Source organism: Anabrus simplex, chromosome 3 (assembly GCF_040414725.1).
Source record: "Anabrus simplex isolate iqAnaSimp1 chromosome 3, ASM4041472v1, whole genome shotgun sequence".
Classification (NCBI taxonomy): domain Eukaryota; kingdom Metazoa; phylum Arthropoda; class Insecta; order Orthoptera; family Tettigoniidae; genus Anabrus; species Anabrus simplex.
This window is the reverse complement of record NC_090267.1, coordinates 292,075,324-292,101,823: the sequence shown is the minus strand read 5'-3', so window position 1 is coordinate 292,101,823 and position 26,500 is coordinate 292,075,324. Positions and strand designations below refer to the sequence as shown.

Below are 26,500 nucleotides of genomic sequence, written 5' to 3'. Positions count from 1 at the left end.
AGTTACTTTTTAGAAACTGCCTCATGCCTGCTTTATCAGCCATATGGTACTGCCTAATAGTCCTACTTTTAAGACCTTCCTTTCTAACATTTATTTTTAACTACAACAAAAACAGCTTCATGATCACTAATGCCATCTATTACTTCGGTTTCCCTATAGAATTCATCTGGTTTTATCAGCACCACATCTAGGATATTTTTCCCTCTAGTTGGTTCCATCACTTTCTGAATCAGCTGTCCTTCCCATATTAGCTTATTTGCCATTTGTTGGTCATGCTTCCTATCATTAGCATTTTCTTCCCAATTGACATTTGGTAAATTCAGATCTCCCGCTTCAATCACATTCCTTTTCATGTCGTTTCCCACATAGCTGACTATCTTATCAAATAATTCTGAATCCGTGTCAGCGATACTCTTTCCCAGTCTGTACACTCCAAAGACATCAAGTTGCCTATTATCTTTAGAAATGAGCCTTCCACCTAGAATTTCTTGTTTCTCATCTTTAACTTTTTTGTAGTTTACAAATTCTTCTTTCACCATAATGAATACTCCCTCTCCCACCATTCCTATCCTATATCTGCGATACACTCAGCCAAAATATTCAATGGGAGCTTACTTTTGAGCAGCTTTGTGAAACAATACATTGTTTGTGAAGCAATAAAACTCGAGCAGACAGCGGCATTTGTTTTGGATTATTTGATTTCAAAGCGAAGTTTCATCTGGGTCTGACTTTACATAGCTGGGTTTATTATTGACCCTTATGACATGAAGTCCACCAGCAAAACACTAAGTCTGTCCCAAAACATATTGCCATAATATTACTAGTTGAGAATATTTGGTGGAATCTACCACTTTATGAACAGTGATGTGTGTTGCCTTTCCATTGATTGCTCCTCGTATTAAGAGTCACATCTCGTGTCTTATCCTTTGTTAAGATGTATTCCAATAATTCGTTACCTTCCTGCTGGTATTGGATCAAAAGTTCTGGTACATGTTCCTTGGAACGTATCTTTGAAACCCTTTGAGAGCACAACTTCTTGAAGTGTAGTTCTCAAGTTGAGAATGAACCTTGAAACTTGTGGAAATTGCAATGTCAGTGAGGAAATTGTGAACAATTTTCTTGAATGTTGATATCTATTTGACGCTCTTCATTTTAATTACAACCAGACAGCCTGAGTGTTGGTCTTCATGCACAGTTTCTCGATCTTTCTTGAATAACTTATCCCACTTACAAAACTTTGTAATCACTCTCAGCACAGTGTTGGTTTCTGTACTCCATGGATCTGGTAATGAATCAGATTCTGTATGCCTTCAGCTTTTCCACATTTCTTAATATCAGGAACTGGATAAAGAACCATGTTTTGTATGTGATGGGCCACTTGATGGTTTGAGCATTTCATTCCCACAATTCAAAGCTCATTCACTGCCAACATGGCTCCAAAAGCTATCTGTTGTGTGCTGGGGATGCCAGAATTTGGTATGCATGTGAAAATTATGAACAGGCAAGGTTTGAAAAGATGCTGGCTAACGGTCGTGCTAAAAAAAAAAAAGGTCTTTGTATTGCGTTTCACCTTTATTTTGATACTTAAATTTTCGTTGTTTTCACAGATTTCTCTTTAGGGTTTTGATTTGTATCATTGAATTTGTTTTGAAAGTTTGGTATGTTTTTTAAATGTTGTTTCCATCTGTCTAGGCTTCAGCTGAAGGCTTTTCTCCAAATGTAAAGAAGGATCGTAAGAAATTTGGACTGCGCAAGAAGAAGAGTTCCAAGGGTAGCTCTGTGGACTTGACAGGCTCTAGTCCTAGTAAGACTACTGACATGGAGTCTGCATCACCTATTTCTGTAAGTTTTTGGTTGAAATTTCCTGTGGTCTTGTTTGTTTTAGTATTTCATAGGAAGGGAGGGGTAAAAAAAAGAGATTTCTCAGTAACATATGAACATCCAACAAAGTTCTGACGTTGTTTATTAGTTCCATATCCTTGTTGATGATTTACAATGACAATGGAAATTGGAAGGATTGTTCAACACAATAATACACAGTTCAAAAAAATTAGAGGAGCATGTTTTTGAACGTATCCCATGCTCCACAAAACAATACCTCAGACCCAGGTATATTACCAACTAAACCTTTATTCTTTACCGTTGAAGTGTACAAAAGAACATGGATGGATTCACATTCGCTTTTCGGAACACAAACGGAAATGTCCAAATAGGGGTGAAATCAAAGTGATAACAGTCCTCCAGGGTGATTTTGATCACAATTGGAGATCTTCAATATGGTGTATGTCCTCCATGAGCATTTATCACAGCTTGGCACCTGAGTGGCATGCTCCGTATAAATCGACGGAGGTCACGTTGTGGTATCAGGTCCCATTCTTCAATGAGAGCCTGTTTGAGGTCTTGGAGAGTCTGTGGTGGAACAGGACGCCCACGAACACTTTTGTCAACCTTATCCCACACATGCTTGATGGGATTAAGGTCGGGACTCACTGCTGGCCATTCCATCTCTTGAATATCCAGTTCTTGCAAGAAAGCTCTGGTGATGCGCACTACATGAGTCCTGGCATTGTCGTGCATGAGTACCAATTCAGGGCCAACACCGTATGAAGCAACCAACACATGTTGTAGCAGTATCTGCTTGATATACCCTGCAGCGGTAAGACTATGACGGGCAACGACAAGATCCGTAAGGCCATCAATACTGATGCCACTCCACATCACAGAACCTTGTCCAAATCAGTCACCTTCCTGGACAAAATTTGGTGTGTACTGCTCACCACGGCTTCTCCATACACATTGACGTCCATCACGCTGTGTCGGGAAATCTGGACTTGTCTGTGAACAACACAGGTCTCCATTTACGAAGTTGCCAGTTGACATGGGTACGGGCGAACAGAAGGCGAGCTGCGCGATGTTGCTGCGTTAAACGGGGCACTCAAACAGGACGTCTGGGTCGTAAGGACATTTAACATGTTCCTTACTATCTGGTCAAACACTGTGACTCCAGTGACCCTCCTGAGGTCTTGTTGCAGTTCTCTGGCAGTTGCTGAACGACACCGCATTACACAGATGGTCAGATATCGGGTTATCCTGTCGGGTTGTCAAGCGTCCATGATCGTGTCCCACTCTCCTTGTGAACTGGCCTGTCTTACTGTAGCGATTCCACAAGTGTTGAATAACTGACGGAGAGACATTGAGATCCACAGCAACACGATGAAAAGTCCATCCTTCCTGGATCAAAGTGATGGCCCTTGCAACTTGAACTTCATTAAGATGTCTCATGGGATGTGCTGGTTAACGTACAACATGCTCAGATGACTACAGTAGTCTGTGTACCTCACAACAACAACGTGAGTGTAGAGTGCGTGCTCATTTTTATTCACACCACCCATTGTCTCCATTTTTTTTATTAACACATAGTATGTTTTGTTTGGCATCTCCAAAAATCGTGAGAGTTTATTATTATTATTATTATTATTATTATTATTATTATTATTATTATTATTATTATTATTATTATTGTTATTGTTATTGTTATTGTTATTATTATTGTTATTATTATTATTTGTTGGCGAGTAAAATAATCATTGTTAATGGATTGTTTTTATCACGTTTTAAACCTAGTTCTCTCCAAAAATTACCTATATTACCCGAGTTACGAGATATTAAACAATCACTTTGTTAATGATCTCACCTGCTATATTAATAGCAATAACAATGAATATTTCTGAACTAAAGTAAACTCGTTTCCTCATCTTAAGCTGGTGCAGCTCGTTTGAAGAATGCCCCAAATGAAGGGGAGCTGCATGTACCGTTTCTACCGCATATCAACCTTCCTGCCATTCTGGCAATATGGTACCAGGAATCAAACTCAGGCCCCCCCAAGAACGGCAAAAAATTGTGCTAACCATTATCCTGGTGAACGTTTTTAACTACAAAATACAGGCATATAACATGACTCATCTATGCTTGCAGTGTGCAGGCCAGACATAAAATTATTTACCTGTTTGTGGTCAAAAAATACGCAACTTCAAAATCAGATATACAGAACATGTTAATGCCGTAAAGTATAAGTTTTCCGCTGAAGACCAGCACATACATGAACTAAAACATAAAATCACAACTGCAGAGCAAGATAATGAGATCCTGGAGATTTTAGGTAAGGGAAGTTTGCTTGATGTTACAGAAAGTTGGTATATACACTTAGATCAATACTTCTATCCAAACCTTAACTTAAATAAGATTTCTGAAAAATCAAAAGTTCTATTTGATTTTCTTATTGCATTTTTTAAAAACGTACAGGTTCCAGTCAATAGTTTGGTTTTTTGTGCTATGCGTAATAACATATTTACGCGAATAATCCCCACTTATTTTTAAAAAAATGGGGTGCGGGTTTTATTTGCGTCAAGGTTGGCAGCACGTTCCTGCTCACCTCGTTTTTGATGTTGGGTGTACAGTTACGCTTTGTGTAACTGTAGATGGAAGAAATTCGTATTTAAATGGAAAACAATTAAGCTTTTAATTTAAAACTGTTTACATTTTTTTTAAATAGTATTTTACATAGTAATTAAAATTCAAAATTTCTCTGTGTCACGACAGAATGCGTCTTCCAGAATGTGCAGGGGTGCTTTCCACACTTGCACTCACTTCGGTGTGTCGATAATGTGTTTCATACTTGCTAAGTTCGAGTAAAATAGTAATTAATTTGTATTCAGCATTTTAAGGAACGCCACACTATCACATTACAGGAAGTGGGTGGAGAAGCAGAATCCGCGAACACTGGCTATGCTGACAGTTGGCGAAAAAGCGTGGCTCATAATTATAATTAATTTGTAAGCACCGAACAATATTGTCAATGCCAATGCATTTTTTAATGCCTCTGTTCAGCTGATGATGACTCAGTATAGCATTGAAACTAGTTCTGAATGAACATTTTGTAATTACATCTACACAACAAACTGTACAGTACTGCATAAGGTGGACTCTAAAACTTTAAAAGCTTTATCTGTACGTCATCAGAGCTGCAGTAGGCCTACACTACGGAGGTGGACTTTTCTTAACTATAAAACACACATGTAGCACATGACTTTGACACGTTTTCATGAAAGGGTCGTATGGACAAAACTATTCACAAATTTGTGTGATGTCATCGGAGCTGCAGTAAGGCTTGTACCTGCTCCAAAGCGCAATCGTTGTTCTCTGAAGAATTAAGTTGGTGGGGAGTGTCTTGTATGCAAGATTTATTTTTTCCATATTTTTTTTTTTTTTTTTTTTTTTTGTCTCAAAGCCGGGAGGGGGCGAATCTAATACAGTACATGACTAAATAAGGTAGATAGTGACATCAAATCAAATGGGGCCAGGCTGAGTGGCTCAGTTGAGGCGCTGGCCTTCTGACCCAAACTTGGCCCTGTCATAGATCGCGTTCTGTGGGTCAACGGAGTTCCGGTACAGAGGGTCGAGAATATCATGTACCTAGGCAGCGTTGTCAAAGAGCACTGGGACCATTCACAAGAAATAAAGTACTGCATTGAGAAGGCCAGGGCAGTATTTATAAGCCTCCCACATGTCTTGTCTGGAGAACCTGCAACAATAAACTATTTTGCTATTCCGCATAGCCACCAGCAAAAAATAAGATAGCCAAAATGATCACCAACGTCCGATGATGGATACAGTACTAGAAGGACGAAGAAGTAGTATACTCTTTCCTAGGTCCCTCCAAAAATGGGGAAATGCGGTTCCAGTGTACAATATTCGTACTTGAAACTTGTTGCATTCATCATGTAGCACTTTCTACATTGTCTCACTCCTAACACGATGCCACCAACCAGTCGCATATACAGTAAATGTAACTCTGTGATCTTTTGGATGGAGCAGGTTTGATTTATTTACAAAAAAATGTTGAAATTAGCAAACACACGATTCTTGAGTGTAACTTCCAGTCCTTCTGTTGAATTTCTGGAACATTATCAAATTCTAGTAAAAGAAGGGAAAAATGACATATTTTCTCACATATTTGTCCCACTTTTTCCCATAATTTTGAGTCATGGAAATGAGAGGAGATGAAATTACGTGATGTTTTCCCAGTTTGAGCAAAAATTCTAGGGACATTTTAAAGAAAAATATGAGAAACAGTGACTTGTAAACAAGACATGTTAATAAATAACACGTATTTAATGATGTAAAACAATGTGTACATACAAAAAGGTACTTAAGAAAACTTGAAATAATGCTCGGTAGGTTGTGTGTAATACTTTCCACTCTGAACTGTGCTTCTGCACTGCTCACACAAGAGAGAAGCCTGCTTTTGGCTTTAACAGTGCACTCATTTTACCGCACTGTCAGTGACCTGCCAACAAGAACAAAAACCCGATCTAAATATATCAGTGGCAGTTTCATGTTAAGTCTTCTAAGTTTCTCTTATCACGCCACTGCGAGAAACTAAAGAAGCGTTATCTCCAAGTGTTAAAAGGTACCTATAAAACTGAACTTCTGTTCATATTACAGTCTAGTAGAGGATACTATTTTGCTTTTGGTTCTGCCTGGCGTTGTGATGTAAATATTTCTCGTGGAGGAAAGACTGACATTGTAATTCAAAGTATCATGCAAAAACTAACAAAGTGCTGTTGTTTAGGGAAGAACAAAAAGTTAAGTACTCTTTAGTTGGTGAGAAAGAAACAATCCTGCCATACGAGCAGAATGTTTGTTCATAGCGTTCATCATAGAATGTAAACTCTTGTAATCATGCTCCGATCACACAAGGGACAATTGTTTAGAAAAATGTTCCCAGATATGATGCAGGTTTTAAAATTATTCAAATTTTAAGGAATGAACCTTTCACAATATACACTGATGGTAGCAGTGATATACGTAGTACCATAAGCTGCCAGTATATCATATCATGTTTCGAGAAAGAATCCAAGGTGATGGAAAACCATTTCCTAGCCAGGAAAATTTGAAAAATTAAAGAAAGTGATGAGTTATACAGAAGTGTTTAATTTTTAGTGAATTTGATCTTAATTCATACCCAAGCAATGGAGATATACAGTAGTACCCCTTTTTAATGAATCTCAGGAGAATTTGAAATTTCTTCCTTAAAAATGGGTTCAAAGAAAATACCGTAGGCTATATATCACAAGAAATAATAATACATTTATGTCTTTAACTAATGTAATGTCAAGAAATAATAAATGAACATATTAATAATTAAAACTCAAATTAACACAGGAATAACAGAAAATATTTAGAAAACAGCAGACGTAACGAATTCCTTAATGGACCATTGGGTGCACAGCCTGCAGCAAGGAAAAGAGAAATAGGTATTACTGACTAGCAGTTTTAAATTGAAGGAACAGAGACCTAACGTGATTTTAAAGAGATTTGTAAAAAATAGAGCATGAGAACCATGAGAATAAGCATATTAACCTTCACTTTCCGAAATAGTCCAGTACAGTAATTTGTTTCCTCTTGCCCAGATATCTCACGGAAAGAAGTTTTCTCTCAATTTGGTTGAGAATGTTGATGAGATCTTCATCAATGTTGAAGGAGGAGAAGTACTGGCGGGCAATATCCAGTCCCTCACTGCTGCCCCAAAAGTTGGGTCTTCTTCTTCTTCTTCTTCTTCTTCTTCTTCTTCTTCTTCTTCTTCTTCTTCTGCGATACTTTGTCTTTTTTGCATCGTCACAAAGGTCTCCAACATCCATCTGTGGTGCTGAGGTTAGGATATCATCATCGCAAATAACAAATTCTTCGAGAGTGAAGGTTAATATGCTTATTCTCATGTGTGGAACCATGATAAATTGGCACAGCCTTTGGACGTTAGGGAAAATTGGAGGATTGTATCAAAGAACTCTCCACGAACAGCATATGTCTTGGACGGGAGCAAATTGTAACACACTCCTGTTTCATCGTCGTTAAAAATATCGTTAGCATCATATCCTTCAAGAAGTCGAGGTAACGTATTCTTTTTCCAGTACACTCCCATACAGCAGTCATTCCGGTACTGCCTACAGTTGAGTGGACATGACTAACCAACGACATCTAGCATGACAGTGACTGCTGCTTGCTGATAACAGTGATTTCCAAAGGCTGTACCAATTTATCATGGTTCCGCACATCGCTGAAGGAGTGCTTTAATTTAAAACGTTAACTTCGGACTGAGATTACATGAAAACGGAAGTTAATTAACATTTCAAGGATTCGAGTGCCACAACATTAGAAGAATTTGTTACTTGTGATGATGATATCCTAACCTCAGCACCACAGATGGATGTTGGAGACCTTTGTGACGATGCAAAAAGACAAAGTATAGAAGAAGAAGAAGTATCTTACTGCAAATTTTTGTTACAACGGGATGTGCAATCATAATTTATGTGAAATATATTCCTTAAAATTGGACCTTTCCTTATGTACGGGTTCGTTAGAAGGGAATTTAATTAAAATTGTGCTTATGGCGATTTGGCTGGGCCTTACCAAAATCTTTGTTAAAAGCGGGAATTCCTTAAAAGCGGGCACATTCAAACAGGGTTCTACTGTACATGCCTTATCTCTTTTGCCCATGCTATAGTAAAATATACATGAAATCTATCATTTAAAAAATCTTCCTATTCTTTTATTTCTGAACATTGACAGGTACGTTAGGGTAGTTGAGCTAAACAGAGGGTGGAAAAATTTTGCAAGGAAAAAAATTAGATTTGGTTGTCAGCCCTGAAGAAACAAAGCAGGGAAAATATGCAATACAGGGAAATACGCGAGTAAATACGGTATCTGGCTCGTACTGAACATTTTTAAATGACAATGGAAATTGAAAGGATTGTTCCTCCTTATCAGCACAATAATATTTTAAAAAGAATTATCTCTTAATCAGAACTATTTTGGCCCTTATTATTGAGCCATCTTCAGATGTATAAACAAACTTATAGGTAATCTCATTAAATAAATTTAGCACACGTCAAAAAGGTTTGATATCGTATAAGGTGAAATTCTTTACGTTTCGCAGACTTGACTTATTTATGAAATTTCAATCACAGGAGTCTTTCATTCAGTTAACATTGACTATTTACATTGGCAGTTGAAACTGAGAAGGATATTCTCTCACACTTTTAACCAGTCAACTTTATCGATACAGCTTCAAGCGTCTTCACTACTGAGTACATATATGAAACTAGGACTACAAATGACAAATAAGTTACAGTCAAGGATGTGTTTTAATCATCTGAGTGACTATTCAAGTTGTTTGTTAACAGTTTTATAAACAAGTTAAATGGACAGTATTTCAACTTTTTGTAATTATCAGAAGCTCAGATGTACTTCTGGTATATTCAATGTATATTAGAGTGGACAGTATATTTTTAATAATTCAATTATATTTCTACAGGGTTCAACATGAACTACAGTGAAACAATAGATGGTAATTTGTTATATATAAATAACTTCATAAATAAAGTCAAATAGACTAGGGTTCAACCCATACGTATTTTAACATAGATCAGTACTGGTAAGAATTTTTAGACTCACTACAAATATTTACGAAGTTCTCACGGACAACATGTCGAAACTTACGTTTGAATTTGAATTATTTTGATTACCTGTAAGTTTATCTATACAGCTGAAGATGGCCCAATGATAAGGGCAGAAACTAGTTCTGATTATAAGATAATTCTTTTAAAAATACACAGTTCAAAAAAAATTAAGGGAACATGTTTTGTAACTCCTGGTATGTGAACGTTAATTTGGTAGATAGGGTTCCAATGGTTGTACAGCATACCTTGAGACCTTAGCTACTCAGGGTATGTCAAATCGGAGTTATACTCCATCTGTATGTGTAGCCATGCATTAAACTGTCAGGTGACCCCTCAAAACAAAGTGAATAGCAGTGCATGAGCACACACTCTATACTCGCGAATTTAGAGCAGGCACTCGCAGTGAGGTGAATAACCGCCTGTTGGAAGCAATCACTCACAGCAGAACTGTGACCTTGAGCACACACTCCAGTCGCTCGAGTAGCAGAGTAGGCACTCCAGATTTCTGGTGAAAAAAGATAAAGCAGGCACTCTTTCCGGTAAGTGCCTGCTCATGTTTCCTTGAGCTAACTCAGTAGGTGACTCCAAATGATAGTGTCAAGTTCAATAGCATGGCAGAGGTGATGGTGGTGGTTAATCGGAAAAGAAAATTATATAAACTTCGCAGAGAATCATCTCAACTTGATTACAGAGTGTTATAAAGGTCCAGTAAGGAGCATGCTGAAGAGCCTCTGTGGCTCAGACGGCAGTGCGCCGGCCTTTCACCTTTGGGTTCCGTGGTTCAAATCTCGGCGACTCCATGTGGGATTTGTGCTGGAGAAAGCGGAGGCGGGACAGGTTTTTCTCCAGGTACTCCAGTTTTTCATGTCATCTTTCATTCCAGCAACACTCTCCAATATCATTACATTTCATCTGTCAGTGATTAATCATTGCCCCAGAAGAGTGCGACAGGCTTTGGCAGCCGGCACAATTCCTATCCTTACCGCTTCATTCATTCCATTCCTGACCCGGTTAGATGACTGGAAACAGGCTGTGGATTTTCAAGGAGCATGCTGAATGGTTAGCGGAGCATTTCCTTGGGCACTCCAAAGAAACAAAAGGTGGTGCACTAACAAATGAAGAAAAAATGTAAATCTTCTTGTGTTATGTTGGTGACCCTGGGTTTCAGAGTGGAGTTGGTGAAGACATCTCAGAGAACTGTGTAAAAAAAACATTTTCGTAGGTTTTGACATGAACAGAAATGAAAGCAGATTATTAGATAAAATTCCAACAAATGTTGCTTAGATGCAGGAAACCAAACCAAACCAAACCAAACCCCATGTCACTACAGCCCTTGAAGGGCCTTGGCCTACCAAGCGACCGCTGTTCAGCCGAAGGCCTGCAGTTGACGAGGTGTTGTGTGGTCAGCACGACGAATCCTCTCGGCCATTATTCTTGGCTCTCCAGACCGGAGCCGCTATCTCGCCGTCAGATAGCTCCTCAATTCTAATCACGTAGGCTGAGTGGACCTCGAACCAGCCCTCAGGTCCAGGTAAAAACCCTGTCCTGGCCGGGAATTGAACCCAGAGCCTCCGGGTAAGAGGCAGGTAAGCTACCCCTTCACCATGGGGCCGGCCTTATATGCAGGAAGCACGGGCTAAATGGCAAGAACGTTTGAGCTTCCCTTATGCTGTCGGAACTGTAGACTGTACTCAATTACAAATTCAGAAGCCACATGTTCATGGGAATGACTACATTTACAGAAAAGGCGTCCCTAGCATTAATGTACAGGCCACTTGCAATGGAAACGAAGAATTCAACCATTGTAGATGTATCACGGCCAGACTCTGTCTGCTAGTTGCTTTACGTCGCACCGATACAGATAGGTCTTATGGCGACCATGGGACCGGGAAGGGCTTGGAGTGGGAGGGAAGCAGCCGTGGCCTTAATTAAGGTACAGCCCCAGCATTTGCCTGGTGTGAAAATGGGAAACCACGGAAAACCATTTTCAGGGCTGCCGACAGTGGGGTTCGAACCTACTATCTCCCGAATACTGGATACCGGCCGCACTTAAGCGACTGCAGCTATCGAGCTCGGTGCCAGACTCAGTCTATGACGTCCGGCTGTATAGCTAAATGGTTAGTGTGCTGGCCCTTGATCACAGGGGTCGTGAGTTCGATTCCCAGCAGGGGTGGGAATTTTAATCATCATTGGTTAATTTCCCTGGTACGAGGGATGGGTGTATGTGTTATCTTCATCATCATTTCATCCTCATCACGACGCGCAGGTCGCCTACGGGAGTCAAATCAAAAGACCTGCACCTGGCGAGCCGAATGTGTCCTGGGATCTCCTGGCACTAAAAGCCATACGCCATTTCATTTCTGTCTATGACTCCCGAATTTGGAGGAACTCCGATGTTTGCAGAGTTATGATGCCTCTATAGGAAGTCGAAGGGATGACAACTTCTGCAGATCTTACAACTTGCTAACGTCACGCCGACACAGATAGGTCTTATGGCGAGGATGGGATAGGAATGGCGTAGGAATAGGAAGGGAGCTGCCGGCGCACTACAGCCCTTGAAGGGCCTTGGCCTACCAAGCAACCGCTGTTCAGCCCGAAGGCCTGCAGATTACGAGGTGTCGTGTGGTCAGCACGACGAATCCTCTTGGCCGTTATTCTTGGCTTTCTAGACCGGGGCCGCTATCTCGCCGTCAGATAGCTCCTCAATTCTAATCACGTAGGCTGAGTTGACCTCAAACCAGCCCTCAGGTCCAGGTAAAATCCCTGACCTGGCCGGGAATCGAACCCGGGGCCTCCGGGTAAGAGGCAGGCACGCTACCCCTACACCACGGGACCGGCCTTAGAGGCCTAGTGTAAAAATGGGAAACCACGGAAAACCATCTTCAAGGCTGCTGATAGTGGGAATCGAACCCACTATCTCCCGGATGCAAGCTCACGGCTGCGTGCCCTTAACCGCACGGCCAACTCGTCCGGTCCTGCAGATCTGGCTCCTTAAAAATTTCATTCAATTGTCAATATATAATTTTCAACATAATCAATGTTTGTCAGTTACGTTATGGGCCTACCATTTTCCTCAGTTTATTAATGTCGTAATATTCAGGCTATGATTTCCTACCTTTCAGACGGCCGATGGTTGGGTTATTCTCCCCCTGCATCAGATTCATTAGCCGCTTCTCCCATTATTTTAACGATATGCGTTTGTTTCCCATACGCCTTAATTCTACTTTATATTTCAGTCTTGTTTTCATGTTTTGTAATTTTTTAGCAACAGTTGTTGGACAGAAATTCTTCTTCTCCTTCTACCACTTTTCCCACCTCCGTGGGGTCCTGGGTACGAATTATGTCGCACATGTGGATTTGGCCCTGTTTTACGGCCAGATGCTCTTCCTGACGCCAACCCTAGATGGAGGGATGTAATCACTATTGCGTGTTTCTGTGATGGTTGGTAGCGTAGTGTGTTGTGCGAATATGAAGAGGAAAGTGTTGGGACAAACCGGGCCAGAAGAATTAATCAGAGGCGATTAAAATCCCCGATCCAGCTGGCACCCTCTGAACCAAAGGCCTCAATGCTGACCATTCAACCAATCAGACAGTTGTTGGACGGAATAAGTTAAATTTAGCGAGTGGTTCACACTGAACTGCATTTATTGCACTTGTTTTCTTGTGCTTCTTATCCGGTAACTGTGACTTTGAAAACATAATTGTATGTTCCTTTAAAATGGAGATAAAAGTGGACTGGAATTCCACACTGTCGCCTGCCATGTTAAGCATTGAACTACCTGGAAGTCATCGAAGTGTTATTACAGTCTAAGGTGTTATATACATGGCACGTGCACGACCTTGATCAGTGACACCGAGTGGCTGCTCCAGACACTCAGCGAGCACACACTCACTCGCTTAGACTCATTTTTATTCACACCACCCAATGAACGTACGAAATTAAATATTATGATAATAAAATGCAATACTGCTACACCTGTAGATATCCATAAATGCGACAAGCTTTCCTCTTATTTATTTTTATTCTTTCCATTGTGGAACTTCTAGCACTATCCAGGCACTGGATAGCATACCTAACCTAGACATTGCAGTCTCTTTTATCTCATTTACAGAAGTTTTTGGTAAATCCTAATGTGACAAATGTGGAGACCAAGCATGAAATAAAAATAAAGGTCTGGCTTTCAACAGCCGCAGTTATCCAAAGAATGCTTTCAGTCACTGTGTATTATATTCGGAAGTACAATTCGTAACATACGCTAGTTATGAGCTGGTGGGTTGGCATGTTTTATACAGCACGACTTTATTCGGAAGGGGTGGCTTCTGCTTCACATACACCAACTGGTAATAACAGAGACCATCTCTAGAAGCCATTTGCAATTAGATTCTCACTGTTTGGACTCTATAGTTGGGAACAAAACTTTTTTTTTAAGGTTAAAAAAAACCCAGGATCTCGAATGCTTTCGATCGCAGTGCATGGCTGTTGAGACAGAAGTGAAGACGACGTCATTTGGAATGACAACATGCCAGTAGCAAAGAAGTTGGCGGCACAAGACGATGATAATTCAAGTGTGTGATCATGTTTTCTGTGTGGTAGGCCTACTGCTCAACTGACAGAGACGAATGATTGGCCATTAAGATCTTAAGTATTAATATTGCATAATATGATACCCTTATCCCTTTTCTCTATGGGGTCGAGTATGAAATGAGACGAATCTTCGTAGCTATTTTTTTAATGACTGGACGCCCTTCCTGGCGTCATCCTCACCTGAGGAGTTAATGAGATGAAACGAATGACATGATATGAGTAACTAAAACTGACTATATATACTTTATATGTAGGCCTAAAAGTCATGTGTTAACCATTTATTGTCTTTTTAAATTTAGAAATACTGCCTTCCAATGAAAATAGTCAGTATAACTCAGAATACCTTCATAAGTTTGTACAATTTTTCTTTATAGCCTGGAAGTAATGTGTTCACTGCACACAATATTTGAGGGGTTATCGCATATTGGACTCCCTCCTCTTACTTTTTAGCTGTAAAAATGGGAGAAAAGGGGTCTTATACACGAGTAAATACGGTGTATCATGCAGGGCCTTCCTGAAGCAGGTCTTTGTCACACCCCATTTGATTGTGACCATTTGTCAGTCGATGTCCCACTCGAATATGGGCCTTCTGTTTCCGATATAAGTGAATTATGTGGCTATCTTTATCATCTGTACCGCTCTCCTTTGGTATGGTTAAAATTTTCTCATGCTGAACTCTGTCGAACACCTTCTCGAAGTCAGTGAGGCACGTGAATACCAGTAACTGACATCTCTGCATCTCTGAACGAGAACCTGAATGCCAAACAGGGCATCTCAAGTTACAAGGCCTTTACAGAATCCGAACTGTGTATTGCCAATATGCTCTAGACTTTTCTTGTAGTTATATTGGTGAATTATCCATTGGAATATTTTCAGCACAGTGCTCATCAGGCTGATTATACAGTGCTTTGCATTCTCTTTCATTAAGGGTCGTATTCATGAACGAGACTTTGACTTACGTAAGTTCACTTAGTTGAGTTTCGTCTAAGTCTGTTTCACAGACGCAGACACAGGCGTAAGTAGACTTTGGTAAGTTACGATGTGAAGAATTAGATATGAAGTTGGCAATGAATACAATGGAAGAGCAGTGAATCGTCTTGCATCACTGAAGGTGTTTTCTTAATAAAGCAGTAGAAGAAGAAGAAAGTCAGCTGTTTCTTGCGTTATAGATTGCATTGGACTCTAAAATCAATACAGTTAAATTTTTTATTCTCGACGATGGATGGAAAGAAAAAATTGCCAGCCTTCAACAACTACGAAAGGGAAGTGTTATTAGAACTATTGAAAGAGAAGAAAGATATAGTCGAAAACAAAAAGACAGACAGTGTTAATATGAGGGAAAAATTAAAAGCGTGGGAGGATATTAGTGTAAAATTTTGTAGTGTAGCTAACACAAGCAAGAGAAGTGGAGAGCAGTTAAAAAAGTGTTGGAACAATATTAAATTAAGATCTAGGCAACGCAAAATGGAGCAAAGAAAGGGAAGTATTGCAACTGGTGGAGGCCCTGGTGCAAAAGGTGACAAGGATGACAGTTTTCTGGCAATGGTGGAAAGTGTAGTATCTCACCTTAATCTGAGGATTCCGAGTGAGTTTGACATTGATGGATTCATGGGTGAAGAGGAGACAGAAGAGGAGGTGTTGTATGATGCACTGGAGTACTGGAAACATCCGGAGCTGAGAGTGGCCTACATTACTGGCAGAATCATCAGCCAAAAAGGAAGCCACAGAAAAAAGAATAGAGGTATGTCCAAATGTGTGAATAGACCGCGAACTGAGGCAGTGTCATATCTGCAAGCCAGGAGAGAACTTGATATAGAGCAGATGAAAGAGCTTCACAAACTCAAGATTCAGCAGGAAGAGCAGGAGTTCCATGCAGCGAGGATGAAATACCAAGAGGAGGTGCATAAGTTGACTATTATGCAGATGAATGAACTCCATCAAAAAAAAAAAAACCAACTAATAATGTGTGTGTGTGTGTGTGTATATATATATATTAACCTAACCTGAAATGACTAACATTAATGAACACACCATTATTATTATATAAATGGGCACAATTATTATAAAATAGAATTTAGGGCATTAATAAAGCAATTTTATGAAGCAAATGATATTACATAATTGTGGTAATGCATTTATGAAAGGGTAATGTTGTTATTTTAGATGCCACAGAACACTTTTAGTTAAAATATCGTTCTATGATGCGTCTTCTGGCTACAGCTCCCAACATTTGGGGTGTAGGTCGGTCGTGATGTTCACCACCGTCATTCCCTTCTGTCATGTTCTTCCAGGAGACCACGATCTGTAGCAATGTTATCAAGTACAACGGTAGCCACAATGACGGGAGGTATGTTGTTTAATTTCAATGTAAACTTTCTTGATAAACACTGAAATTTTTTCTTCCAGCTTCCGAATGTTCTCTCTACTACGTTTCTAGCAAGAATGTGAGAGGCATTGTATGCTTCTTCAGCTGGTGTTTGAGGATTAATAAGGGGTGTCATCAAGAATGGCCTGCAAGCGCAACCGCTATCTCCAACGAGTAATCCACGTCGCTGTCCCGTTTCAAATTGTAAACAAATCCTGCTGTTGTTGAAAATTCTGTCATGTGTAGAACCCGGCCAATCCGTCACGAAATCAATAAACTTCATCTCGTGGTTGATTATGCCCTGACAATTGAAACTAAAAATTCCTTTCCTATTACGGAAAACCTCAGCATGGTTGCCACCTGGACTTATTATTGGTACATGGGTGCAATCAATAGCTCCAACCACTCCAGGGAATCGGGATCTTTCATACATACGACGCGCATTATTTCGACATTCAGCTTCATTTGGCAACGAAACAAACTGTGGTCTCTTTCGGGCAGTCAGGATCGATATTCTTCTGATTATTCCACACACTGAGGGCTTACTCCTTGTAAATCAGCGGAGTCAATTTGGAAGTTACCTGAAAACCATGGACGTGTGAAAGGCTATTATAATTACCATTAGAATGCATTAATCTGTATTGATCATCCCTTAACCTAACTAGATAACACAATGAGTAGAAAGTGCAAAAACTTTGCACTACAGTAACAACAATTTTACTCTTACCTGTAGCATAATATCTTAACGAAATTAGCAACTGTATTATTGGAGGTATGGGTGATCCTCGATTATTATATTTCTCTAATTTGTCTTCAAACATCGTTAGTACATCTAATACTGTACGTTTGTCGAATCTATATAGTTTTCTGAACTCATTTTCTGTATAAAATTCAACTGGGTTCTGTGCATCTCTCATAATACGCCGAGGATTAGGCTCAACGTACTGAATAATTTCCTGGATCTCTTCAACTTGGTCTACAAAATTAACTGCATCAGCAATATCTGCCATTTTATTACTTTTCTGATCTCAGAGTCTGCTTAAGTACGGAACATCGGCGACTTGGAAGTAAGTCGCCATTTAAGTTTACTTACCTCCAAGTAGCAATTATGAAATGGAAATGGCGACTTACCGTCTTCTAAGTCTCAGTCAAAGTCTCGTTCATGAATACGACCCTAAGTCTCTTTGGTAAGCACATGAACGTTGACTGCAACGAGTTGTCAAGGAGTTCTCATAAACTATATCAGCATTTGTTTTCTTCCTTGTTCACCCGGTATTTTAAGCATATATGGTGGAACCATGTGACCTTGCCGCGGTGGAGAGGCTTGCGTGTCCCAATGAAGCAGATAGCCGAGCCGCAGGTGCAACCATATCGGATGGGTATCTGTTGAGAGACCAGACTAACGAATGGTTCATCGAAAGGCGGTAGCTGCCTTTCGGAAGTTGCAAGGGCAGCAGTCTAGATGATTGACTGATATAGCCTTGTAATAATACTCAACATGGCTTAGCTGTGTTGATAATGCTACATGGCTGAAAACAACGGGAATCTACAGTCGAAACCACCTCCCAAGTACATGCAGCTCTCTCTGTATGAATGATGTACTGATGATGGCTTCCTCCCGGGTAAAATATTCTGGAGAGGTAAACACGAGAGGGGGGGGGGGGATCGCCAGGAAGATGGAAACTGACATTCCGTGAGTTGGAGCATGGAATGTCATAAGTTTGAATCGTTGTGGTAGGTTAGAGAATCTGAAAAGGGAGATGGATAGACTAAAGTTAGATGTAGTTGGTATAAGTGAAGTATGTTGGCAGGAAGAACAGGATTTTTGGTCAGACTGTAAACAAGGCATCACTGGGATATGTGTTTAGTTGACTGTACAGTTGAAGGTGTGCCATAAAACTACCTCTGTCTATAATATTTATCCATTTATACAGGTGAAAAGTTATTTGTTGCCTAATGGCAACAGTAGGCAGTAGAGGGTTAAAAAGGCAAAGCTGTTCCAAAAGTCCGCGTCACAACCTTTCCGGAATGTTAATAATAATTTACAATCTAGTAGTTACTTAAGTAGATAAAGGGGATACAAACAAAACATTCCACAATAATAATTCTACACCATACAGGCTAGGTAGGTAAAGGGAATAATAATGAAACATTCTACAACAACATTCCACATCATACAGTAAACATTCCTTAAAAGAGATTCTGCACACGTCTCATCCTTCCTCCCCCTCAAAATCAAGCTATGCTCGACAATTACCATAAGATTACTGGGGGGGGGGATCATAGCTGGAAACTTGCACACCATAGCACAGATTTGTAAAACATAACCTAATGGTATTCACAACTATAGTTCTCGGAAAGTTCGACAGTCACCTTACCGACCAACATGTTTTTCTTCAAGTTGAACTTCCAAATAAAAAACAAACTGTCACTACACCAAAAGTCCTTTCTGTAGATTGCAGTATTTTAAGGGTTACATATAAACACAACATAATGTCAAAATGTGATACAGTGCAAAAATGCATTTCCCAATATTCCAAAATGCTTTGACCATTTTAACTCTGTCCACAGAAAATGATGTACACTCTTTCCTGCCACCAAATGTCAATAATTCAGAGCCCATTCACTTTCTTGTAAGAAGGCGTCCACTGTCTCGTTCTTAGCAAAGTAGATCTTGCATCAGTTTTTACACAAATCATAGGATCAAAATTATGCAACTAGACCACAGGTTATTGCTGATGATGTGGCTGCCAACATGGCCGTTTGCCAACAGTCTCCATTCAAGTTCAGTCCAAACCAGGTCGTTAGGTAAGTTGCAGCACAGTCCAGCCATTTTTCGAACCAACTGGTCATGGGCAGAGGGGCGAGGCGCAGCCTACCCAGACTGCCTCCATCGGGACACTTCTCCACTGGATGCGGTGCCGTATTCTAGCGCCAAGTCATAAAGTGTGCCTCTCAACTTGGCACGTTAGGTTGCCATCAGACGAAGTCGATCACTGCAGCCACTGCAACATAAACCAACACACAGCAGACAGGGGAATACTCAAGACAAAGTTACCCTGCCGGACTAGAAGATCTTGGAGACAAAACTGTTTTCAAAGGAGGGTTAGTGTTCTTTCTTTAACTTACTGACTAGCATAGAGTCACCCAACTGATGGCTCAACGAATTTCATGTAGAGATCCCCTCCCACACCAGGACATTGGGGCAAATAGCCCCAGGGCAAGCACTATCCATACATTTTAGAGAAGATTAAGGTGAGGTGAAAGAAAATGGAGCAAATAGAACTAGAGGAGTTTACCCGGAGCCTGAAATGTTAGGGGAATAAATTCCAGTCAGTGACCCTAAACTAAAACCTACCTAACTTATCGTACTAAACCCATTACACTAAGGGAGATAAATGCTTGAGGATACCTAAAGTATTTACACACAACAGTTAAAATTATGACTAAGTTCCTCAAATCCCTTATGATTAGGGTATAGATATAACTAATACTTGCTGGCCAGCATCTAAAATCTTACAAATACCGTACAACTATAAGAACTTACAAATACCTTACAACTATAAAAACTTACAAGTACCTTACAACAAAATCTTCGTTGTCACGAAAAATGGAATTTACCCCTCCCTATACAATTTAAGGTACCTTTATCTAAGAGAGGTGGACTCTGCTGAACCTTTTCCTCTCGGAATCGCTCACCAATAATGACACCGGGGTAAGGAACTTTAAGATGGTGCAGGGACCTCAAAATCTGGGGGCCAACTTACTGATAACATGGTCCGCAGCAGTACTGACGGGGTCCGTCTTAATAAACACCTGGTCACCCACAGACAGATTGTGCAGCCTTCGCCCGTGGTTGTAATTACTCTGGACATTAACGTAATAAACTTTCAGGTTTTTCGTGCACGGTGCCAATTAGCTCAGATCTTTTCTGGGCTGGCGTCCTCAGGCAGACGATCATTAATTGACCACAGATTTGACAGTGGAGAATTTGAAGTAAAGGCCAACATTAACAAAGCAGGAGTTTGCTTGTGGCTTTCATAGACGGCAATGTTAAAGGCAAACGACAACCAATTTAGTGATGAATCCCACTTAGAGTGGTCAGCGGAGTGATAAGCGATGAGAGCAGATTGCAGGTTACGATTCACTCTTGCAGCATTATTTGGCCTCCGGTAATACAGGGTAGTGGTTACATGAGCAATGGATAGATCAAAACAGAACTGGACATAAGTAAAAGCTCTTGCATTATCACTCACCAAGAATTGACAGGGTCCAATTGAAGCAAAAATCTGTTTCAAGCACGAGATGGTGGTGTTGGCATTAGCCATACGAGTTGGGAACTGCTACGTAAAATGTGAAAAAGCGTCAACACACACCAGAATGAAACGATGGCCAGTTCATGATCTCAGGAAGGGACCAATGTAGTCTATGAACGATCTCTCCATTGGGCGAGAAGCTTGCTCAGAAGACAACAGACCTAGGCGAGTATTAGGGGCAGGTTGACTGATGTTACAAGTTTTACAAGATTTAACAAGGTTACGGATTTCGCCATCCATGATTTCCAAATGAAGTGTTTACGAATTTTCTCTCTAGTTTTGAAAACGTTCAGATGACCCCCCACTGGGGATTCATGAAAACATTTGAAGAAAGCCGGATCTAGGTTAGTTACGACGACAATTTTGGGGTCTCTGAGACCATGAGCAGAACAACATAAGACACCATTCTTAAGGACGTAAGGCTTAACATGTTCGCCAGATTTTATCCTGTCAATAATAGCTTTTAATTCAGTGTCATCCTCCTGGTGTTTAGTTATATCTTTGAAAAGGGAAGGAAACCTCACTTCGTTTACAAAAGGAGTATATTTATTACCCCACTTATTCAATACAATTAATACCACGTTATGTGGTTCTATAAACATAGAAATTCTAAATTTTAAGGGGACATGTTCGTCTTTCTTTTATTGGGCATCATCAGCCTTGTTTAATCTTAAAACAAACATTAGTTTTTAAAATGGACATTTATAATTTATAAAAATTGAACTGTGATTTCTTAAGGTTAATAACACTAAGGAATAGTAGTTATAAAATATGATGTTGAGACATGACATATACGACACATGTTAAAATCATTGTAAACAGTTTTAAAAATCTTTGTCCAAAAGAAAATTTATGTCATATAAAATTCTAAAAACAACTCTTGTCTGGCACTGAAGTGGATCTTCTTCATAAGAAAATTCGAGCCTATGTTAGCTTGAGGCAATTGTCAATACAAGTCTTCAATAGACTAGATTGGTTAAAACGGTGAGGTTGGATTTTGTTTATTTTGTGAACAGGAACTAAAGAATATTGGCCAGGAGAAAAGGCGAATGTTTTAAATTATCTTATAAAGTTGGTTAATCCCTAAATTATTGTTTTATATATATACATAGCAGCGTTGCTAATACAGTAAGATAGACATAGTTACGGCGAATAACATAATCGCATCCTTTTCCACGATGTTCTACATCTTCTAAAGGGACTAAACTTTCACGAGACAGCCAAACATACCTGTCAAATAACAAATATACTCGTCTCAAAAGCAGCTTCAACCAGCACATCAAAATCTTTTTTTGCATTGGTTATATTACAATATCCCTTAGCTTTTGGTGGCTCCCGGCAGCAATATAGTATGATATATATAACTTTTTTTTTTTTTTCAGATGAACACAAACTGGGTGACGAACAATAATTTTGAAAAATTTATTGCAGATGCATTGTGAGGAGGTCATAACCTCCATGTGGAAATCCAAAAGCACCAGTGTTAATGTTTAATATTAGATGATGATGATGATGATGATGATAAAAGGTTACCATGAAAAATTTTTCTTCATAGTACATATTATATACATATGAAATATATAGAATTTCCCATTTTAAAATATTCACTGTAAAGGAAACTTCATTCTTCAAAGAAAATAAATGACTTGTTTATAAATGTCTATTAGCAACCCCTACTAATCCTTCACAAAACTATCATTTTCACATTTTCTAAGTAGTTGTTAAAAAATTCAGGATAACCTATCCAGTAAAATTGAGCACTGCCGTACAAAAATTGGTTGAAAGCGTTTCAGTGAGATAATTCATTATAAAAAACAGTAGTGAATTTCAGTTCATAATCATTATTACAAAATTATTGTACCTGAATCGACCAATGTTCATACACTAATAGCGATTTCATATGGCTATTATTGCCAACTGCAGCCATTGTAAGGCAGGACATCTGATGAGTGTCGTCGGCATCTTATGTGCATGGTAAAGTGCATGTTATTATGGTGGAGTTCAGTGTTGTGTAAGTGATATAAATGGTGGAGACAGCACTAACGCCCATTCCCTGAGCCAAGGGAGTCGACTACTTAATAAGTGTAAAACCCCATGACCCAACCAGGAATTGAACCTGTGGCCCTCTGACCTGAAGGCCAGGATACTGACCACTCAGCCATGGAGCTAGACGGTTCACACACTGAAATCTCAAGATCCAGATGCCTGGTTGCATTTTTCAAGTGGCCAATACATTTGGGTTTTTTGAAATGAGAAGTCTTGTGTATGAGGTTTGGGTTCTATGTAAAACTGCAAGTTCCAATATAAACAGTCGTGTAAAACTGTGAATGAGAGAAGGAACTAGCTCTAGCATCTTACATATCAACTAGTGTATGGACAGAGGACCCAAACATGATCATTTTGTATTCTGAGCCTAGCAAGACTAGAGTCACAAAGGACTGTTAATATCAATGGAGATAGTTGATTCACTAGATCATTTCCTACAGCAATACAGTTTATAATTCATTTCAGCAATACATTTATGTGATGCGAATAAATAAAGTTGGAGCCCACTTAACAGTTCTTCTTTTTCTTCTCCACCTTACAGAAGGTTGGCAACAACAAAGTTTCTCCTCATTGTTGACATGGTGTACCCATGGGTTCTTCTGCATTCTGCAATACATCCACACTTCAAAAGCCTGCTGTTGGTTCATTGCTAAAGCCTGTTGTGTCCATTCTTCGGACACCGTAGAGCAGTGCCTGTAACACTTAACACTGTACAAAATGAGTTTTGAACTGGAGGTCATGGTTGCACACAAGATGTTTTAATTTCAAAAGCAGTTTCTTGCAGCGCCAATTCTAGTTTTTGTTTCTACATCTGGATCCCATTGTTGTATTACCCATCATCTTGAGTTCTTGAAACATGACACCCTTTCAATGGTGTTTCCAACTCGGCTGATAGCAGCTTTGGTGATTTTCTGCTTGCTGATAACCATGAATTTTGTTTTCTAAATATTTATTTTCAGGCCAAACTCATTGCTTATATTGTTGATGCTACTGAAAAGGAATTGAGGGTCTTTAAAATTGTTAGTAGGTATCATGGTGTCATCTGCATAATGGATGGTGTTTATTTGATCTTGATTCCTTTATCAACTTCATCAAGGCCAGTTAAAAAAATGGCTTCAGCGTGTAAGTTGAAAAATTTGAAGAAAGGATGCAACCTTGTCTAACTCCTTTTTGTGTCATGATATCTTCAGTAATGTGGTCTCCAAATTTTGATGCAAGTTTCTTGCATCAAAAGTTCTTTGACAAACAAATCTTTACTGTCAGACTCATTATGTTTTGGATCTTGTATAAAGATATCATGTTTAATGTTTGGAGAAAGACTGGGGCCTGGTACCAAGACTGCTTTAAACCCAAACTCAGTTTCACTGATGTTTTCATTTTTTCTCCATTGTGGAGAGTGTAGAATTTTCAAAAACACTTACAGAGCGTGTCTCGTTAGACTCATTGTCCTGTAATCACTACATAATTTAGAATTTGATTTGTTTGGCAGTTGATGAAAATAAATTTTTGATAGTTCTCAGGAATGTTTCTGTGTTATATACATGGTTGGGCAGCTTCAAAAGGAAGTTGTCATAATTGTGGAGCTAACATTCAAAAGAGACTTTGTCCAAAAATTGAAAAAAAGTGAGTTAAGTACTGGTTTCACTTTATGAAATTCATCCTGAGGTCCCAGTACTCAGAAAACATTCAAAAGAGACTTTGTCTTAGCTCTGTTGGTCTCTGAAAGTAGACTATTCATTCAAACAACTACTTTGTTCACTGCTGTATTCATTGAAACAAGACTTTGTCATCTTTAGCCAATCAGAACGTTACCATCATATAAATTGACTCCATCAAGCATTGCATGAACAGCAATGTTTATCATTATTGCAACTTGCTGAGTCAGCAAAGAGGATGCATCTGGATGTGCTAGGAGTAAGTGATATTCGGGTAAGGGGAGATAAGGAGGAAGAGATAGGAGATTATAAAGTGTACTTGACGGGTGTTAGAAAAGGAAGGGCAGAGTCTGGGGTAGGGCTCTTTATCAGGAATACCATTGCACGCAACATAGTTTCTGTTAGGCACGTAAGTGAGCGAATGATGTGGGTAGATTTGTCAGTGGGAGGAATTAGGACAAGAATTGTGTCAGTGTATTCACTATGTGAGGGTGCAGATGAGGATGAAGTTGACAAATTTTATGAAGCATTGAGTACATGGTGGTCAGGGTCAACAGCAAGGATAGAATAGTGCTAATGGGCGATTTCAATGCGAGAGTTGGGAATAGAACTGAAGGATACGAAAGGGTGATTGGTAAATGTGGGGAAGATATGGAAGCTAATGGGAATGGGAAGCGTTTGCTGGACTTCTGTGCTAGTATGGGTTTAGCTGTTACGAATACATTCTTCAAGCATAAGGCTATTCACCGCTACACATGGGAGGCTAGGGGTACCAGATCCATAATAGACTATATCTTAACAGACTTTGAATTCAGGAAATCTTTTAGGAATGTACGAGTTTTTCGGGGATTTTTCGATGATACAGACCATTATCTGATCTGTAGTGAACTAAGTATCTCTAGGCCTAGGGTAGAGAAAGTGAAATCTGTCTGCAAACGAATAAGGGTAGAAAATCTCCAGGACGAAGAAATTAGACAGAAGTACATGGATATGATTAGTGAGAAGTTTCGAACAGTAGACAGTAAGCAGGTTCAGGATATAGAAAGTGAATGGGTGGCATACAGGGATGCTGTAGTAGAAACAGCAAGGGAATGCCTAGGAACAACTGTGTGTAAAGATGGGAAAAGGTGAACATCTTGGTGGACTGATGAAGTGAGAGCAGCCTGTAAACGTAAAAAGAAGGCTTATCAGAAATGGCTCCAAACAAGGGCCGAGGTAGACAGGGATTTGTACGTAGATGAAAGAAACAGAGCGAAACAAATAGTTGTTGAATCCAAAAAGAAGTCATGGGAAGATTTTGGTAATAACCTGGAAAGGCTAGGTCAAGCAGCAGGGAAACCTTTCTGGACAGTAATAAAGAATCTTAGGAAGGGAGGGAATAAGGAAATGAACAGTGTTTTGAGTAATTCAGGTGAACTCATAACAGATCCCAGGGAATCACTGGAGAGGTGGAGGGAATATTTTGAACATCTTCTCAATGTAAAAGGAAATCATCATGGTGGTGTTGCAAACAGTCAAGCTCATGGGGAGGAGGAGAATGATGTTGGTGAAATTATGCTTGAGGAAGTGGAAAGGATAGTAAATAAACTCCATTGTCATAAGGCAGCAGGAATAGATGAAATTAGACCTGAAATGGTGAAGTATAGTGGGAAGGCTGGCATGAAATGGCTTCATAGAGTAGTCAAATTAGCATGGAGTGTTGGTAAGGTACCTTCAGATTGGACAAAAGCAGTAATTGCACCTATCTATAAGCAAGGGAACAGGAAGGATTGCAACAACTATCGAGGTATCTCATTGATTAGTATACCAGGCAAAGTATTCACAGGCATCTTGGAAGGGAGGGTGCGATCAGTCGTCGAGAGGAAGTTGGATGAAAACCAGTGTGGTTTCAGACCACAGAGAGGCTGTCAGGATCAGATTTTCAGTATGCGCCAGGTAATTGAAAAATGCTACGAGAGGAATAGGCAGTTGTGTTTATGTTTCGTAGATCTAGAGAAAGCATATGACAGGGTACC

General features: G+C 39.7%; 1 protein-coding gene across 2 annotated transcripts in view; it reads left to right on the top strand.

Annotated features, from left to right (window-relative positions):
* LOC136866278 (oxysterol-binding protein-related protein 6) overlaps positions 1-26,500 on the top strand; it is a 398,272-nt gene that overhangs the window by 146,020 nt on the left and 225,752 nt on the right. For both annotated transcript variants that reach the window (XM_067143100.2, XM_068226679.1), the window contains exon 8: positions 1,693-1,842. In XM_067143100.2, coding sequence (XP_066999201.2) covers positions 1,693-1,842 — 150 coding nt within the window. The remainder of the gene's footprint in view (positions 1-1,692; positions 1,843-26,500) is intronic.